The sequence below is a fragment of the Gymnoscopelus braueri genome (genome assembly GCF_963280865.1).
Source record: "Gymnoscopelus braueri genome assembly, chromosome: 15".
Classification (NCBI taxonomy): domain Eukaryota; kingdom Metazoa; phylum Chordata; class Actinopteri; order Myctophiformes; family Myctophidae; genus Gymnoscopelus; species Gymnoscopelus braueri.
The window spans coordinates 25968182-25988462 of record NC_137620.1 but is presented as its reverse complement, the minus strand read 5'-3'; the positions used below and the strand labels follow the sequence as shown (position 1 = coordinate 25988462).

The 20281-nt window shown below is 40.7% G+C and overlaps 2 protein-coding genes across 4 annotated transcripts; one reads left to right on the top strand and one right to left on the bottom strand.

The window, feature by feature from the left end:
* Positions 1–1409: 1409 nt before the first annotated feature.
* On the bottom strand, positions 1410–10940 carry LOC308102034 (prostaglandin reductase 1-like). Of its 2 annotated transcripts, none has more exons than XM_080451622.1 (9): positions 10925–10940; positions 10107–10216; positions 9407–9452; positions 9228–9287; positions 7214–7381; positions 6182–6455; positions 3596–3701; positions 3145–3263; positions 1410–2281 (listed from the first exon to the last, which is right to left on the bottom strand). In XM_080451622.1, the coding sequence occupies exons 2-9, from the start codon at positions 10210–10212 to the stop codon at positions 2171–2173; spliced, it is 990 nt and encodes a 329-aa protein (XP_080307748.1). In that variant the 5' UTR covers positions 10213–10216; positions 10925–10940; the 3' UTR covers positions 1410–2170. The 2 variants fall into 2 exon arrangements, with proteins under 2 accessions (XP_080307748.1, XP_080307747.1); XM_080451621.1 differs by having other exon boundaries at positions 10107–10231; positions 10925–10933.
* Positions 10941–11684: 744 nt separating this feature from the next.
* Positions 11685–18366, top strand: haus3 (HAUS augmin-like complex, subunit 3). Of its 2 annotated transcripts, none has more exons than XM_080451265.1 (6): positions 11685–11815; positions 12486–13533; positions 13780–13989; positions 14280–14512; positions 15738–15981; positions 17667–18366. In XM_080451265.1, the coding sequence occupies exons 2-6, from the start codon at positions 12508–12510 to the stop codon at positions 17892–17894; spliced, it is 1941 nt and encodes a 646-aa protein (XP_080307391.1). In that variant the 5' UTR covers positions 11685–11815; positions 12486–12507; the 3' UTR covers positions 17895–18366. The 2 variants fall into 2 exon arrangements, with proteins under 2 accessions (XP_080307391.1, XP_080307390.1); XM_080451264.1 differs by having other exon boundaries at positions 15738–16029.
* Positions 18367–20281: the final 1915 nt, after the last annotated feature.

Sequence of the window (20281 nt, the reverse complement as noted above, 5' to 3'; positions counted from 1 at the left end):
TACCCTGACCCTACAGCTTAGCCCCTACGGCACCTCTCCCTCCGCTGTATAGCTCTATACAGGCAGCGGAGGGAGAGGTTCCGATTGGAGCTACCTACAACTATACGTCTATGCTTGTAAAAAAACCAAAACAGATTTCATTTTCCAGATACTCAATGAAGAGAATATCGGATGTTTCAGCGCTTAACCACTTAAATCATGGGTAACCGGAGTCCCTCAGCCAGGGCTAACTTTTCTGTTTTCTGTTATTGTGAGGAAAGCTTTTGCTGAAAATAGCCGATCGACAAGCTCACAAATTAACTAATTATGGCATTGTGTGAGCTTGTCGATCTGCTATTTTCAGTGAAAGCTTTCCCCACAATACCGATGCTGGGGTTCAAGTGGTTAATGAATATAAATGTAATTGTATTCTATTATAAAGTGCAGTTTGTATCATGGATGTGTGCGTGTATTAGGAGCTGCTATCCGCGCGGCGGGGAGGCTCTTCCTTCATTCTAGTCACTATGACTTGACACATTCCTCTGGTCTACTACTGTTAGAGACTGAATTATGAATGAAGCTGCAAATGGCCAATGGCAATGAAAGTATGCGCAATGCCACGCCCTCGTGTAGACTAGTAGTAGACCCCACCCCAACTGTTTACAGTACATATATTTATTATTTATTACTACTTGTATTAGTCCTATATGATGTTTTGCATATTGTTTGTCTTTAAATGTCTTAGTGAATTGAATACACAGGACCTCAATAGAAGGCTTTTTGGGTTAACCTTTAGAATCCTTTTGTATAAATCTGTACCACTGTACCTTTTTTTTGCAAACTGTTAATAAAGTATTCATCAATCAATCAGGAATGTTATCATCCTTTCTATTACTCTTTTAATTACATTAATCTGCTCAATTAAAAACTCTTAATTGAAACCTATATTTGCTAGCTAGACAAGAAACAAAAGTATTACATTTGAATTATTTAGTCCCACTGACATTCGTTTTCCTACATTTAAACAGGAGCCATCCTCTTGAGCTCATCAAACACATCTCACATTCTCCTTGACAATAGAGTAGCAGTAGCAACATCCTCAACCATGGAAACAAGACCACAGCCTTATGAAATTCAAATCAGTGTATAAAAATAGCTTCTTTTTTTCCTGATCAAACAAAAACCTCCAGTAGGCAATCTGAGGCCAGTACACTGGGTGCATTATGTTTGAGATAAAAAGGGTTTTCTCCTTTTCCCAGAATGATAATTCACAAACACATACAAATCAAGCTCTACACAATGTTATACAGTTAGTATTAACTTGTTTTCTAGAGCCAGTGGGGCTGATGAGAGGCCAAGATACAATTTAAGTGTTGGAAGTTAATTTGAATGACATGAGACAGACAGTAAAAGTTCTATGAAAAACAAGGTAAAACAAAAGTATTTATTATAAAAAGGCACTCAGTAAACTTTCATATTTGACTCAACTGGATGAATAGTAAATGGTCCAGTAATTAGATATATGAGAAAACAAGTGTGCTACAAAGTGCAGTAACTAAGATAGGTAGGTAGACCTTAAACCTAGCAACTATCACAAACATTACATGGTATAACAAATATAAGTCAACAGAGTTAACATTTGTTACCTTAACAAATACACATAATCCTGTTTATTTGGTGTACTGAGAGTTTACCCACTTTCTACCTGGTGTCCTTATTTTGGGCATGTGTTATAAGTGAGAACTTATCAAACTTTCAATTGTTTAAAGTTCACAACACATTGCATTGCGAGGCATTGTGAGCTTGTAGATTGGCTATTTTGGCTATTGATCATACAACAAAGTATATCGTCGCTGTCGGGTGGAAATCATGTCCAAAACTGTTCCTCTTTTATTATTATTTTAAAATAGTGAAAATAGCCGATCTACAAGCTCATGACGCTTCGTGATGCGTTGTGAGATGTAGATCAGCTATTTTCACTACTTTTGTACAACACTCTTGTATGATGAAGTAGGGCGTTCATTTACGAAAAAACATAAAAAGTTGAAATATGGAGATACAACATTTCTGCAGCAACGATATAATAGGGCTTAAGTGGTTAAGGTGTGTTAATGTGGGTGTCAAAATCTCCAGTACAGTAAGTAAGTACTACTGTATATAGTTTTTGAAAGTGTCTTGATCTTTGTTGGGATTAGACTTTGACAATGGCCTTGCCAATGTTTTCTCCCAGTAGCAATCCCATGAAAGCAGCTGGCATGTTTTCAAATCCTTCTGTGATGTGCTCCCTGTACGTTACTTTACCCTGGAGGGATGAAATATGCATAACAAAATCACATATCACAGTTGTAATCAAATTGCATGATTGTGGCCATTATAGATCTCCATCGTGTTTAGCCAACACTGACTCAATTATTGAGGTAAGTTCGGTATCGTTTTAAGGTAGACTGAGAAAATGTAAACATTTGCAAAAAATACAAAATAAAGCCATTAACAGAAAAAGAGTCTATGTTTATGTCAGATATTATGGCCAAAGCATGTATTGAAGCTTCCTTTAAGGCTCATATGATTACTGTATTTTAGGTTGCCCAATATTCAAACAACTACAGTTCAGCCAGATAACTCACGAATAATTTGAACCAACATTTTATTACGAATGTGAATACAAGTGTGGATATAATAATTTATCTTGGCGTTCAGGCTCTGCAACATTATTTTTCTCCCTGCTCAACACAATCATACAGCCATCATTAACCATTAAGAGCAGGGAGATAGATATACCATAGCATAACAACCCCCCCATGGGGAACAGAACCAATAGCAGAGCCCACTGGTGGTGCTGGGGTGGTGGTGAGAGTAAACAGTTGCATACCAACAGACCAGGGGACAGACCAGGGGACAAATGAACAGAGACTTGAGGTGAGCTTAAATAACCCGCTGATTGGTCAGCTGATGTCACGTCAGCTATGACGTATGGTCTGTGTAATAGCGTTGTAGTAAGCTCCGTATGCGCCCACATAAGCGCAGTGTGTAACCTCTCGAGTATATACTGCCTGAACTAACTCGCAGGCTATGTATAATTAGAAGGCCAACATTTCTTGAGCTTAAAACCAGAAAAAGGCACAAAAAGAGTACACATTACACAAGAGAGTACTTTTCATTACTAACCTCCTTCACCCAGGCCATCAGCCTTCTGAGGGACTCAGGGTGTTTGTGTTCCCACCTACTCTGCATGAAGCCCTCCATCTTCAGCTGCTTGAAGATCATGGTGAGGTGAGGGTACGGCCCTGAGGTGGTACAAAATAATGGGTGGTTGGATTGATTGATTTATCACTTAATAATTCAAACATTTTTGTAAAATTTCACCTATAATGAAAACCAAAATATTATAGGGAAGCCAGGTGTAAAGTCTCTGTGAAATGATGAGTATGACCTATGTCCAATGTTTGCAATACGGGACAGCAGCTCCCTCTAGTTTCAAACTGAAGTATATCACATCATCAAATATTCCCTTTCCACAGGAAACATGTAGGATTTCTAAGTCATTGCATTTGTCTTTCAATGACTGATGTGAATACACACATGGATGCATGCTCAGCAAATGCAGGGCAACGCAAACCTGTTTGTGGCGTGGTGTCATTGTACAAGGAAATGCCTCCACACACGGCTATCCTGCCAAAGTTTTTCATCTGTGGCAAGGCAACACTGGAGAAAGGCCCTCCCACCTGCCGTCAAGGAAAAGATTATCAGTTGTATCCCCAAAAAATATTAGCACCCTTTATGTTTGTCTAAAATAGGAAAAACAAGGACACACTTGTTTATCAACAAATACATCCCAAGATTGTTTAATGGTAATGACAGTTAAGCCACATGTATGTGTGTAGAATAATCCATTATTATGATGTAACGGTGGCGTTTGTATTGGCATGTTACCTGCACATGTGGCCCTCTAGCGCCTTCCTGTATCTTATTTTCAGAATATTTCAGGATGTTTCAGGATATTTAGTCATAATAAGTACAAATATATCGTCAGTGTCCAGCCGGGACCAGCTAACTCCATTTTCATTTTTTTTTTTCATAAATCAACGCTATATGAAAAGTATTAAAAAGCGCCTCTGACGAAAACTCCTAACTCCATTGGACCCTCAAACTGTCCGTCAAAAACAAACAACTCCCCCCTCCTCCTAGGCTCTCAGAGAACCTCTGCTCTGTATGAGGCAGACAGGGAGAAGATTCTTCAATGCTTTTGGGAGAACATAAACTGGGAAGAGAAGAGAATGTATGTGCAAGGTTTGATAGATGTCACCCCAGTAAAGAGGAGAAGGGTGTCTTCACAAAGGTCATCTGCTCGTGTTTTCTTTTTAAATGTTAATGGACAGAGAATGAGTGTGTGCAGGAGTTTGTTTCAAACATCTCCAAGAGCTCAAGGAGATCATGCCAAAAGACTTTCACAGCTTTTATGACAATCTAAAGCACTAAGAAACACCCACCACACACACGCAACACACAGCACACAACAGTGTGATAATAAAATGTTGATAGGTAAATTCAACTGTGGTTGTTATTGTTAGTGCAGTAGGCTACAGATTCTATTTTTCATGAATGTATTTTGTATTTATATGCCATTTATTTATTGTTGGTGTGCCATGATTGCTTTTGTTAAATACATGATTGAGTATTGAGGCAGAATTGTTTGTTGCACTCAACTGTAGAAGAACAACAGTGGTAACAGTTAGATCCATGGTTGTTTACAATGCATGTTAAAATAAAAGTTGTTTAAGTACAGAATTCAGCTTGATCTATACTTAGTATATGAGGATGGCGCTCACCATAAATAGCTGATCTCCAAACTTACAATGCGTTGTGATGTGTTGTGAGCTTTGAGATCCATTGCCAGCTGTTCTTATCAATGATGGACAAAACCTCCTAACTCCACTTGCGCTGGATTTGTGTTTGGACAAAACTCCTAACTCCACTTGAGCTGGATTTGGGTAAAGTGGTGATAATATAATGACACATGCAAGTATCTGATAATATATAAAGTCACAATACCAAGTTTGATGAGGCAGTATTGCTTTGTTTTAAAAATATAAGGTTTTCTTCATTTTCAGAAAAATTGATATTTTGTTTTTCATTTCCTGAACAATTACCATTTTGGATTTAGCTGGTTCCGGCGCGACAGCAGAGATATACAAGTCTAAAAGTTACAGCTCTGACCTACAGTGTTGAAATCAGGGGACTTTGCACATGTCACATAAGAGTGTTGAGAGGGTTGATTGATTAGATATATAAGGAGCTTGGGGGACAGTAGCCACTGTTACAGAACAGTGCTGGAGCCTGTGTTTCAACATTTAAGACAATACACAAGTCACATGATTAATCAACAGAAGGTTACAGCCACATGGGCAGACCAAACCACATAAATAGAGTGGATACTCTGCTCACTGAACAAGACGAAGTGTGACCAGTGTTACTAGTTACCAGGGTGTTATTGCTCCGTTCGTCATTTTCCATTGCGAGCTGCGAGGGGCTGACGGTGAGAATTGAGTGCTTTTTAAAACCCTACTCACTTTCAAAACTGCCCTAAAAAAATACCTTCTGGAGGCTGCAATTCGAAACTGTCCCCTGTCAAAGTCATAACCTAGCCCCCCCCCCATCGAACTGTTTACTGTACATATTTTTAGTTATTTTAGTTTTTCTTAATTTTAAAATGTTCGTATGATGTTCTGCATAGTAGTGTATATCTGTATGTTTTTTAATGTCTCCATGAATTGAGTAAATGGGGATCTCATTTGTAACAAGCCATTGCGGCTTTTATGAGCGATCCATTTTAGCTGACCTTGTATTGTAAACTGTACTTCCATGTGCTCTTCTAAATAAAGTATTCAATCAATCAATCAATCAATACACAATGATAAATGTATGTATTTCTGATATGTTTTACAGTTTTGTCAGTAATTTGTCATTGTGTTGTCGTTTGTGTTTCCTTTCCTAGGTTTATAACCTACTGGCCTATAAGTGTTAGAGTAAGTTTGTATTGTAATGTTAGTAATAGTATAATAAAATCATCAAAGACACAGGTCTGAGTTGTGTCCGCTAACTTGCTTGCTCCAATACCCTTTACAAGGGGAGATCTAATTAGTTGGCATTGCTTGTGTGACTGGCTAGATAATTGTACAATGTGTAATCGATGACGAATGCTTACATTCTCAAAGTAGCAGTCATATCCATCTGAGGAGGCATCTTTCAGGGCCTGGTCCAGTGACGTCACACTTTTGTAGTTGAAGGCTTCATCAAAGCCCAGCTCTTTGAGGAAGGCCACCTTGGCATCGGAGCCTGCGCAGCCCACCACCTTGCAGCCCTTGAGCTTTGCGATCTGGCCAACCACAGAGCCCACTGCCCCAGCTGCTGCGTTCACCAGGAGGGTCTCCCCAGCCTTGAGCCCCAAGACCTCCTCTATGCCATACAGAGCAGTTAGACTGAAAGAAAGAGAGAGAGACATTACATTTTATTATACGAAATACAAACAAAAAAATTAGTATAGGCAGTTAGCAAGTCAGTTAGCCATCTGTTTCCTTTTTAAGTCTAGCCCTCAAAGTATGCTTCTGTAGAGCCAAGAGGGTGTGTTCATCCAAGCCTAAAAGTACTTTCTTTTAAGGCCATGAAAACATGATAACTAATTTGCTTTGGAAAACATCTGGAGCCCAGACCTGTGTTTATTTTGTCAGAGGAAGATGACACATCCAGCCAGTCATAAGACAAAGTTCAGATAAAACCAAAAACAACATCAACCAAACAACTTAAGTTAAGTTGTTTGGTTCAACGTTGTTGAACAACTTCAATGGTAGTACCATTGAAGTTATTCAACAACGTGATTCTGTCTAATTTACCGATTCAACTGACCTCGGTTTCTACACAAAACAACAGCTGCTAGTGACTTCCAGATGATATGTTTAAATAAAGCCTAGTGAGAATTCAAGATGTTCTTGTTTCCTCTCCTAACCTGTATTGATATACTGCAATTGCTTGTTGAAAACTAAAATCAAAACTAAATCGATTAGTATGAACTTAAGCCCTACACTGTACATCAAGTGTTGCACGACAATATTGGAAATAAAAAAATGATCATTCTATTAAAAGTGATTGTTTTTATAATTGATTAAATCCTATAGTGGGGGAACTGCAAAACTGTCCCAACTTTAGCAACTACTGCCAGCTTCACTTTCCTTTATCTTACCCTGGCATACCCACAGTGCCCAGGGCCAGGGACATAGGGATGTCTTGAGGCCAGTCATGCATGATGGATGTCAGGTCTGTCCCATTGGAGACAGTATGGGTCCTCCAGCCACCCCGACCAACGACATGACTGCCCACTGCGAACGCTGGGTTGTTACTCTGGATGACCCTGTGCGAATTGGAAGGAAGAACAATAAATATTTGACAAACATTCTCATCTTTGTTCTGCCACTGCAGCACAGTGGAGTAAGAAAACACCACACAAAGCACCAGACCGCCCCCTATCGGCACAAAGTCAACATTACTGTGTGAAGAATGAACGAACACAGAGAGAACGACAATAGTCCCCCCTTGATTCCATCAGGGTGGGGGACTAAAAACAACAACTGAAAATGATAATCAGAGTCTAATGATCAAGTCCAAATCAATGCCTGTTAGATTGGTGGTTTAGATTTAGAATGTATGGGAAAATTGGTTTGAAAATCTGATAACAGATTGGTCTGTTAGTGCTAGGTTATCTAATTCTAGACTACTGAACCAAGGATTTAGACAATTGTTTCTCCCAATTTAGTCATTATGCCAATTAATTCCTCCCCACACACATTTCCATGTGTTGTCACTTGTCACTGCTGTTGTACCCTACTTGCTCACCTGCCAGTGAGGAGCCCCCACCGGAAGGACGCAGAGCCTCCGTCCCACTCCTCCTGCCCAACACTCCCTTGCAGTGACAAGTATCATCCTCCCTCTCCACCCGTTAAGAATTTTAAAAGTTGTTTCTTAATTGTTATTATGTTTAATACTTTCTAATAAATCCAAATCAATTCGTATTTAGTGTTTTAGTGTATCCAGTGCTCCACTGCTTCTGTTTAACTGTCATAAACATTCTAATCAGTTTAGAACAGGGGTTTTCAACCGGTGGTCCGCGGACCAGGTATTGCAGGCCATGCATTTTTTTATTTTTTTATTTTTTACTTAAAAAAAAAAAAAACTTTTAATAACTTACAGGAGTTCTTACTGTATGGTGTGTGTGTGTGATATGAAATGTGAGCTTACCATAATCACAGTACTCCTTAATCATATTCCATCATATTCAAACTAAATCACTGTATTTTATTAGATATTATATTGATATTATAGCTATTTTCTCCAGCTGCCTGTGGTGCATGAACCCCCCACCACTATTGTGTGGGGTGGGTCTATGATGGACCCGCCACGCACAATAGTGGTGGTCCCCAGGTTGCTCTTAGTCAGGATGGTGCTCCCTGGGTCAAAATCAGTTGAAAACCCCTGGTTTAGAACATTGCTGTAGGACTCCAAACATTTGATTTCACCTCACTCAACGTGAGAAGATTCAGCAAGATGATTCTAGGTCCCTAATTTGTAATTAGTCATATCTCTGTGAAAATGACATGTATAGACGGAATGGATCCTGACTCATTATAAGATCATAACTGAATAATGGGTTAAATTGTTAATTTATTATTGCTATTCTGTATATCCCTTACCTTTATAAAAATGTGTTGTACACTTTACATTTCATGTCAATATTTTGTGTTCTCTAATCTTGTCTAATCATGTAATGTGGTTCATTGCATAGATAGGACGTTAGAGTATGATAGCACGATGTGGCATAGAGTAGACGTTAGCGTGATCTTACAATTGTGTCATCTTTGAGGCCAGTGGAAAAGTATTATCAAGCGGTAATTTGTTAGACATGATTGCAGTCTTGCAAGTCTTCTCACTGAAATAAATCTGGTAGAACACTCAGAACACCCGGCCAAGAAGTCTGTCATTGTTTTTACTCCGAATTACAAAGCATCAAAGGCCTTGGAAATTAACAGCAGGTGCAGTGCATATATTCTGTTCCAGTAAATGTCAGGCATGCATGTCACACAGGGTAAACAAAACTGCCTTTTCTCTCTCTGTGTGTGTGTGTGTGTGTGTGTGTGTGTGTGTGTGTGTGTGTGTGTGTGTGTGTGTGTGTGTGTGTGTGTGTGTGTGTGTGTGTGTCTTACTTTGCCACTTGAGTTCCAATCATGACATCTCCTTCGTTCATGCGAACTCTACTTAAAGGCCTGCAGTGAAAAACAATGATCAATGACAATGATCACAGAACCTCTAAAGGTACAACATATTACATGGCTAAAAAGATAATTACGGGAGTTGTTTTAAAAATGAAAACATTTCCAACTACCTCATGTATGGATCCACAGTGAGAAAAATGGTTTCCAAAAGCACCTCTGCAACAAGAACAGATACATCAGGATATACTAAGTTGAAATAGATACATCAGGATACTGTGGGAATATCAGAGGTATGTGATAAGGATATTATCCAGACATTGTTGATGCCAACTGTACAGTACATACAGTATATTCAGTCTGTAAGTAAGCCATTCCGAGCCCTGAGGCCCATAGGGCAGGAGCCTGTCTCCTGTTTCCTTAGCGTGAGGCCCCTGGACATGACGCTAGTATGTCGCAGGGACTTACCCCAATCCAGCCCTATTCAGTCTGTACATACAGTATATCAATTCATATACTCAATGGCTATACGTAGATATTTATGCATATATTAACTGGTGATAGATAGTACATTTATACTTATGTATTTATTGATAGAATATAATTTACATGTTAACTCAGACCATGTGCAGATGTGTAGTGTCAGACTCTAGTCGAAGTCTATTTATTTTATGTTTTTATTTAATCTTATGTAGCTATGTGTTTCATGCTCATTGCTGTTGCTGCTATGACACCAGAATTTCCCCCACTGAGACCAATAAAGATTTATCTGACCTTATACTAAAGATATACACTAAGTACAAGTTGCCAGTATTCTAAACTGAACACCAGCAAGGTATTAGCCTCTGGTACAGTATTGCAACACATTTTTACCTCCATCTTTAGGCTCAGGGAGCTGCTCCAGTTTCAGTTCAAAGTCACTGTTCTTGGGGAAGCCCTCAAAGTGCTTGGCCAGGATCCACGTCTTAGCTTGGACCATGGTTCTTTGTTTTGGACAGACAGACAGACAGACAGACAGACACACACACACACACACACACACACACACACACACACAGGACAGGACAGTGCAAATATTATATAAGCCTCTGTGCTTTTTATTTATTTATTAGATCCCCATTAGCTTTACTGTACTGTTACAGCAGCTACTCTTCCTGGGGTCTCAACCAGCATCATCAACAAAACAACACAACACAACACAATTTACATCAATACATAACATTCATACACCAGACCAGACTCATCATAACATACAGTACTACAACACAAAGACAACTCATAACATGTCCAATACATTCGATAGCTCTATGGTACAATTTAATCTTCAACATACATAATTACATAGTTACCTCAAACTTAAATGTCAAAATAAATATTATAGTGGGATGTATAGCTCATATCCCTTTACCATTGTTATCAGCAGGAGAATAATTTACTGCTTTTACCACCACCACAACGGTACTTCATGCTAGTAGTCTACTGCTCCAATAGCAAGATAGATGTGCAGCAATATAAACAAACACATCTGAATATTTTTTAACTCAACTGCTTAGCACAGCAAACACCTTTTGTGGGCAGATTAATTGTATCACAGACCATCAACCAAGATAGATACTATCTTTATAAAGCTATTAAAGTTAGCTTGTTAAATGCAAAATGTGTAAGGACAAGCATCACATTAGATTACTTACCAGTCGCCGTTCTCCGTAAATAAATGACCAGATGACTTACCAGTGAGTGAAGAGAAATAACAGAAGGGAAAGCGTGGTGGGTGGAGAGGAGGGACTTGAGGTACAACCTAAACAGTGGTGTAAACTAAGTAACTAAGTACATTTACTCAAGTACTGTACTTAAGTACAATTTTGAGGTATTTTTTACTTTACTGTAGTATTTCCAATTTTCTGTACTTTTACTTTTACTCCACCAACATCTCAGAGGCAAATATTATACTTTTACTCCACTTCAATTATTTGAAAACTTTAGTTACGAGTTACTTTGTAGATTTTGATTATTATTACAAAACATAAAATGAATCACTTCAGCCCTTTATAGATTTCAGCCATTTGAAAATAGCCGATCTACAAGCCCACAATGCGTCGTGATGCGATGCATTGTGAGCTTGTAGATCAGCTATTTTCAAATGATTTTTTCACATTTGCATTTTATACATTTGCAAACTGAAATGGGACATTCTGCATGACGAGTACTTTCTACTTTTGGTACTTTAAATACATTTTCATACCAATACTGTTGTACTTTTACTCAAATAATTTTTTAATTTCGGACTTTTATTTGTAATAGAGTATTTCTACATTGCAGTATTGATACTTTTACTTAAGTAAAACATTTGAGTACTTTTTCCACCGCTGCCTCTAAACTTGATTGGTTGAGAACGTTTGTCTCGGGCGGAGCGTTGTGACGTATGACGCAATAAGCTGACAGAACGTGATACGTGATCCCTGACGTACAATTCGTTTGCAGCGGCGGGCATTTTCATTCAAAACAAAAACCTACTATCAAAAAGAGTTCGTGATAAATGTTAAATAACGTCTTCCTCGCCTCTTGCCCTCTTCCCATTGTTGGTAAGATGATACAAACATACGCACTGCTTGTAGTTAACGGGAACTGACAACTTACACAGGCGTCGCCTCGACGCCTTTCTTGTTAGCTAAGTGTAATGTGGCTAATGTTAGCCCATGCTAACCTAAATGGTCTGCGTCACGTTACTTTTTCTATTGCCTCTTCTAGAATGCATTGTCACTACCAGCACTAACCGTAAAAATAGAGTATTACTTCCACCACTGCCCCCCCCCCCCCCCACACACACACACACACACACACACACACACACACACACACACACACACTATACAATATTCAATCTTACACACAGGTAGGTCCCTGACACATTAAGATTGCACCCACAACACAATGCAAACATAAAGGTACATGCACACATACATATACGTAAATATATATATAAAACATAATGTTAAGAAGTAGTACCACAGCACCTTCAAGCACCTCAGTGTGCTATGATGAATGTACATCCATCTTAATTTAGTATTCTTAATGACTTCTACTCTTTTGTGCTGGTATGAGATGTAACAAATACAAATCTTGATTCCAGATGTGGTGTTTTGCTCATGAGTCATATGCATTTTAAATAAGATGACTGATGCTGTACTACTTCCACTGCTTCTCTGTAATCTTCCTTAATCCCCACTGTGTACAACCGGTTTGACACAATAGCTAGCAGTCTTGAACCGCCACCATGCTGAATGGTGCCCAGTTTGTGGAGGCAATTGGTCGCCTCGGTTACCCTGGTGCAGCATCTCTGAAGGCCTCAGAGTTTGACTGGCTGTTCGAATGTGCCCCGGAGACCCTGCACTTTATGCGCTTCGTCTGCCGCACCATCAATACAAGTAATGTCATCGCGGTGGAGGAGGCGCGTGCCTTTCAGAAGCTACGGAACTCTGGAAAGCCCATTCTGGATGAAGCTGCCCTGAGCAAGGTCCTTAAGACCATTGCACCTTCAGACGGCAACAGTGGAAACATCTTGGGACCTTCATCCAATTCCTTCTCCTTCTTTGTGGAGGAGGGCGACGTGAACATAGAGGACTTGGAGGCAGAGCTTCAGGCCCTTCGCAATGAGAAGGAGTTGAAACAACATCGTTATAACAAGCTGCAGGTTTTGGGCACCACTCGCTCTGATGTTAATTTGCGTCTGGCTGCAGAGCGGGAGAGTGCCTCCTGCAAGCTAAAAGAGGCCATTGCTGCTATTGGAGCTGAGAACGCTGGCAACAATGCCTCATTACAATCCTTAGTGGACGAGGTGAACAACTTGGGTTTGCACCTCCTTGTTGAACCAGAATCGAAAGCCCAGGAAGGGGGAAATGGAGAAACCGTAGCCCCATTGAACCCCTCCAGGCCCCAAACTATCCCGGTCCTCCTTTCCCGGCTATCCCTAGAGCCCTACTTGCAACAGGAAGAGCTCAACACCAAAACCCTCACTGCTTTCACCCAGAAGCAATTCTTTGAGGGAATCTCCGATATTGTCTCGAACTCCTCCCCCGAACGCTTTCAGGTCCTGGATCTCAGCTCCTGCGGAGTGGAGGAGGAAGAGGAGGAGGAGCTGCAGAAGGAAGGGCAGAGACCGGTGGACCGGAGGATGAAGGAGATGGCCATGCTTCAGTGGTCTCATCTTGTGGCTCAACACCAGCTGCTGAAGGCCAAGGCCCAGGAGAACAGTATCAAGGCTGGAATAGACTGCCTGTCTGCAAAGTGCTCTCTTGCCAAGGTAAAAAAGTACAGTCATGGTTTATCTTCTCTGCTCTACCGTGTATATTATTACCATACCAATTTGGAATTATAAATGGTGATGAGTGATTATTCACCTACAATATCGTCTAGTTTATTCAAAGTTTTTATTTATTTTAAATCGTTAACAGATTGTTTTTGTTTTATTTATTTTAAAAAGCCATTCTTTTGAGTTCAGATTTTCCTACTCACTCCTTCCTTCCACTTTGTGTTTTCAATCTATCAGAGTGTTTCCACTGCCTCCTCTCTACAAGTGCGTGAGACGGTGTCCAGGAGGGAGCTTCAGGCTGTGGAGGCAGAGCTGGAGGCCCTGCTTCACGGCCCAGTGCCCGTCGCTCTGAGGGAGGCGGCCAGGCTGGTCAACGTGCCTGTGGTGAGGGGAGATCTGGCTCTGCAGCTGGCCAGGCAGGACTACTACACCTCCAAACAGGACCAGGTTAGTTAGCCATGCCAGCGGGGCGACTCTTTGATGTTCTTAGTTAGACATATCATCCATGACAGTCTGGTGGAAAGTAAACGTCACTGAACTGCAGTTGATATCCTGCAGTGTGATTCTGCTGATTAGATTTGAATTCGTTTTTAAATAAAGGTTCCATTTAGATGGAACCATGGTATAGTTTTTATTTCCTCAGAATCTACTACAGTCTTGCCTTACTGTTTACTATTATTGTCCATCCTACTGTTATCCATGCCATTCTCCGTCTGTTCGTCAATCTTTATACACAGGTGCGTGACTACCTTCTCCATCAGAAGTCCTCCTTCGACGTGCTGCTCCTGGCCCTGGGGATGGAGCTGAGGAATTGGAAGACGCTGCTGGAGTGGCTGGAAAAAATGCGCTGCAGGCTGGTGAAGGCAGGCGAGGAGGCAGCCCTCAGGATGGAGGCCATGGCCCACCCAGACCTGGCCATCAACCCCAAACCAAGTCCCATTATCAGCTCCAAGGACACAGCCTTCAGCAGGTATGGAGAGCATGGCAGCTGTGTGACTGACTGACTGTTATTATGTAGCCCTCTGAACTGCATGGTTGAGTTATTACCAATCTACTATTTAGGTATTTAGCAGGTGCTCTCATCCAGAATGACTTACAAGTGTGAGATCAGAATAAGCAGAGTAAGCATGAAAATGAAATCCAGTCAACAAATAAAAAGGTGAATAGTCACAAGGTGAATAGTCAAATTAGCAGAGAGAAAAAGTGTGTAGTGCCTCAAAGAAACTAGGATACCAGGCAAACAATGACAATCTAGCATCTGTCCAAACAACTATCTAAATAACTTTGAGAGCAAGTGACATACAGTATATCTGGCTGCATTGTAAACTACCATCTATCGAAAAAAGGTGACAAGAAGGGATAGAAGGAGAGTGAAGTGCTAGGGGGTGAGGTGGGTGGACTCTGAAGAAGGAAAATTGGACTACAGGAAAATTGGGGGAGTTTATTCCACAGTTTGAGAGTCAGACGGGAGAAAAGTCTAGGAAGTGTGAAGTCTAGGGTGTTTGAGGAAAGGCTCAAACAGCCTTCCTGTGTTCGCTGATCTCAGTGAGCGGGAAGCGTTCTAGGGTTGGATCTTGTCTTGAAGGTGAAGCATAAATTAGGCAATGCTGTTTAGGTTTTGACTGCAGTAACCTGGCAGTAACTGCACAACTGCTTTCCTGCAGGGATCATGGGAGTCCAATACCTTAATTTTGTTTATTTAACATGGCACAAGGTAGAAAATGATTGTTGAAACAAATGTATGTTCAACAGCAACCAAAGTTATGCCCACCTTTTGTTGTTAGAATGCCATATCTCCCATGAATAACCTACATATGATGCACTATGATTACATGCTTGAAATAAAAGATTGTCCGATAACTTCTGAAACTAGGCCTAATATATCAATCTTGCCGAGAAACACAAATGTCCAATGTACTTAATTTATGTGAAGTTAACTTATAAAGTTAATCTAACTTCATTATTATAAATTGTAGTTGATTGAGTACAATTTACAAAAATGTATATATATTAAAGAAATACGAATTGAGGTCTGTCAGTTGTTACACCCTTATTATTTAATGAATTATTATTCCTAAATTCTAGTCAAGAAAATGCTCATTTGGGCTCTGAAGGGCTGCCATTGACTCTTGTAACACACATTGATCCATATCACCAGTTTGAATTCAAGTCACTGTCTTCTCCTTCTCCCTCAGGCTGCTCCAGATCCTAGAGGCGTACAAGTGCAACTCTGATGCTGGTCAAGCGGACCCCTTCCACACCTACGAGGCCTTGGACAAGGCTGCCCGCAACCTGGCCACCGACCTCCGGTCAACCCGCGAGGCATTGGCAGGGGCATTGCGCCAACTGAGCTACACGGGCGCCCGCCTCTCCAGCGACTACAAGATGCTCCACAGCGCCACGCACACAGAGCTCCAGCAGCTGGTCTTAGAGCCGCAGGTACGTCCCACGGCCCTTACAGACCAGGAGCTCTGCCCCAACGCACAGGTACTGTACAGTCCTCTTTACTCCTTCTCTAACTCACCGCCGCCAGTGCCACAGTGCATATGAAGTGTATGCAGGACAGAATGTGAGTTTTACTTCTATACAAGCCACTGTTGGTGAGGGAAGCTGGTAGCACGGTTGAGTGTTTTTTGTATTGCACAATTTGTGTTTAATGTGCTATATAAATAGATTTGACTTGACATTTACGGTGTATTAAAAAATACATTTTACTCATGACAACCATTTCATAAGAAAACACGGTTTGATATAAAACACTGCATGTAACTTGTCTCAAGTAGTTGTTTTTTAAATTTAAGAAACTCCTTCAATAAAATTCCTTCCTTCCTTGTGGTATTTTTATATTTCATGATGAAATCAGTTAACCTTCCATTTCAGGTTAACTGAAGATGAGAACTGAGTTGGCCCTAACATTAATATTTTCTCCCACCAGATTTCAGTTCAGTTTGGAGTGAATATCATCCATAAACACTGTAATTCTGTGCTTTCTCACCTGTATACATAAATGATGATGTCGTGATTCATGACCTTTTGAATGACAATGCAGAGTTGGCATTTGTGGTTTATATTGTACTCTAGATTACTAATGAGTGATTCTCAAAGTTTTCATTTCAAGGACCCCTAGTATAACCACCTTCCTTTTCAGAGTAATCCTTATCCTTTCTTCTATAGACGAATCCACAGAGCGCTGCGGTGTCGTGGTGCGGAGCGGCACCCGCTTGACACCGCAGTTATGATTGCCGCTCTGTGAATTAATCTACCGGTATTCTAAAAGAAAAAAGGAGACCGTGCTGGAGAACTGGTGATTTAATAACAAAAATAGATTAAATAAATCCACATGAACAGCCAGGGTTCTAACTTGTATCAGCCGTAGTAACAACAAAATATCACTTGCTCGCTACCGCTTTTTCTCTACACCAGAGCAGAAGTAACAACAGATCAATACCATAATACTCTTCGCCGGTGTGCTCAGCCCACCAACCACTTAACACATTGATTGCCAGAATTATTTCAGATTTTTTGCATTTTCATGCCAGGGTTTTTACATTGAAAAAAAAGGTACTCAGGAGCTGAGATACAACATTTTTAAGTTTTAAGTTAACAAGGAAGTGGATGGGAGTCTAGATCTTCGACAAATCATATCTCCTTGGTCTTTGGGTCAAATTAAAAAAAAAAAAAAAAATTTTTCTTAAAAACGAGTTAACTCGATCTAGGCAATCAAGCAATCAATGTGTTAAAGGAACATACGTACCCCTGCCTACTGTATATAGCATAGGGTTACACTAGTTTGATATGCATTATGCCACTGACCCCCATTTGAAACTTTTTTTATTTATTTCTGGGAGCCCAATCTACATTGTAAAATCCTCTGTTCATTTAATTCTGAGAGTGTACAAATGGAACCATTACAGGTCAATTTGCTTCCATTTGCGCACTCTCAGAGATTCAGACCCAAAAGTGTCCACTCCTGGTGGTCCCCGGACCTGACGTTGAGAAGCGGAGCTCTAACATGTGTGTGTACTGTATACAAAATAGCCACTGAACATTAGTCTCTACCATTCTTACAACCTGACTTAGACAATCCCTTTCTTCTCTGTGTCCTTGCTGTCTCTCCTCCCTAGGAGTTGTCAGTGAAGTTGGTGGAGGTTGAGTCCCAACTAAAGAGCCTGCACCATCTGATGCAAGACATCACTGACGATGTCAAGGCCAAGCGCTCCCAGCTGGAGCGCAGCGTCCTCCTCAGGAGAGAGAGGGAGCTGTACATCTACTTCCATCGGGACCCCTTGCTGCTACAGAGAGTGGTCGAAGACCAGGAGGGCAAAACAGCCTCCAAGGGAGAGTGGCAGTAACAAAATGCTATCTAAAGAGACGGGCGGGGCGAGTGCAGCACTCATAAGAAAAACACAAACTAAGTTTGAAATGTATCAAGTTGGTGAACAACCCAACCCTGGGTTCAAGACCTTGAGCCTCTGTGGAACAACTCAAAACGTGGGTGAAGTCTACGGATCTCAACCGAAGCCTTTTTAAACTGGGAAACCTTGGCCAGCATGGAAACTTGGGAAGACTTGAGTTGACTTTTGAGTTGACTCACTCACAGAAAAGTGATGTCTATATCATAGCATCTGCTGCCACACAAATAAAATGTTGTAGAATTGTTTGTTCTGCTACTAGCTTTTTGTTTATTTCAAAAGAAATCACAACTAATGAAAGGAATATTGGGAGTGGTTTTAATCTCTTGTTTTAACGTTCTTCTGAAATGTGTTTCCATTTGTCTGTCTGTTTTCTATATGCTTATGTAGATGTAATAAAATGTTTATGCGATTTGTTTATTTCCCCCCCCCCCCCTTTTTTGGGCTTTTTGTAATTTTTTTTATTTTCAGTTTATGAAAGAGTCTCTGTACCGGAATATATTTACAGAGAATTATAATCTAAACTAAACAGTCATTTTACTCAAAGAGTTAATATTAACGCTCTGGATTTTACCTGTAAAAGGGCTCTATTTTCACACTGTAAGAGTTTAACCCTCTGGAATTATCTGAGTACAGAAGTAACACTGGTTTCTCCTCTGTCTTGTCTAGGACACTGATGTGAAGGGATATAGAGGTAGATTGTCAGGCAGAGTAACAACAGTAGGAGTGTCAGATCATCAGACAGGGCAGGGCAGAGGTGTAGAAAGGAGGTGGAGATGGACAGCTCTGGCAGCAGCTTGTACTCTGGTCCTTTGTCCCAGTGGGCCCAGAAGATCCTGGCCGCCCTCAGAGCTCCTAGTTTGCAGCACCCCAACAGAACCCGCTACAGGAACAGTGAGTCCAGGGTACAGAGACAAGGACAGCATGGTTTTTCATACCGTTTTGCTATGCAGGTTTATTAGGGGTTGAACGAATGTGGTTTAAATGCGTTACATGGCTTGAAAACGTTACATGTAAATGCATCAACAATTCAATATATGTACAGTTGAACACCAACTGGAAACTGATAAATCTTCAAATCCAATCAAAACAGTTTGATTTCTCATTAGTCACACATTTTATGACCACAATTGCTGATGTTTACTCCTCTGTGGTAGTGGAGAGGGTTTATGCCAGCCAGGGGGCACACCAGGCTGAAGGCAGCTGGACCAGAAATCAAGAAGAGCGGAGAAATGGAGGCTCAGATCAGTGAGTTCACCTGACCATAATGTTTCATGCATAAAATAACCTTACACATGCATAGACTGATGGTAATCATTGGTATAGACTCTGTTCAGTAGCAGGGGTCTGTCCATATCTTAAATAAACATAAAATCCATTTTCAGGTGGGTTGCCAATTTCGTTCTAGTTGCAATTTTGACTTCCAATGTTATTCGTTTACAGTATCTTGTATCCTGTATGAGTTCTCTCTCCCGATTGGACACAATTGGTATACACTAAACAGATGCAGACAGGAGGACCCCTGTTACTGAACAAACACTTGCAATGATTACTACAAGAATATAGAGCTATTTAACACTTATTTTAACATTAAAATAACTTACAGCACCTTTAAACATTATTTACTGTCATACAGTATGTCTGCTGAAAACATTACAGCGGGTTTCATTATTTTTCACTAACTACGGAATAATTATTTAAATACTGTATAGCTGGTATTGTATTTTGACCCCTAAATGTAATACTTTTCCTTCTATCATGCAGATTATGGTTGAGGAACACTCCAGCCTGCTCCCAGTCATCCCAGGCCTCTTCCTTTACTCAGTCCTCATATTCCCAGGACAGAAGCACGTACCCCCAAGCCGGCTATCTGTACTCCCAGGCCTACTCCCAGAGAGAGAACCACCACCTTCCCCCTGCTTACCAATGCAGCCAAGCCCTTTCCTTCTCCCAGACAGAAAGCTCCCCAAGCCCAAACTTTTCCTGTGAGCCAATCCCCTCCAACTCCAGAGGCAGACACACTCCCCAGACTCTTGCTAAGCACCGTGACAGTTCCTGGAGAGAGTGAGTAGCCTTAGAAGTAGAAACACACACACGCACATGCACATCTGTATTTCACATGGATGAAGCCTGAGATTTCCAGGGAGAAGGCATGTCCTATACTGTAAGCATATATTAGCTAATTCACAGAGCCACTTATTGCTCCTCACATTCACATACCCCTTGTTAAATGTGATCAAATTCAACTGCTATGTCCTACTGCCTGTATTCAGAGACTGTTGATAAGGGAGGTTAGGAAGAAATACTGAATTTATTTAAATGTCTTA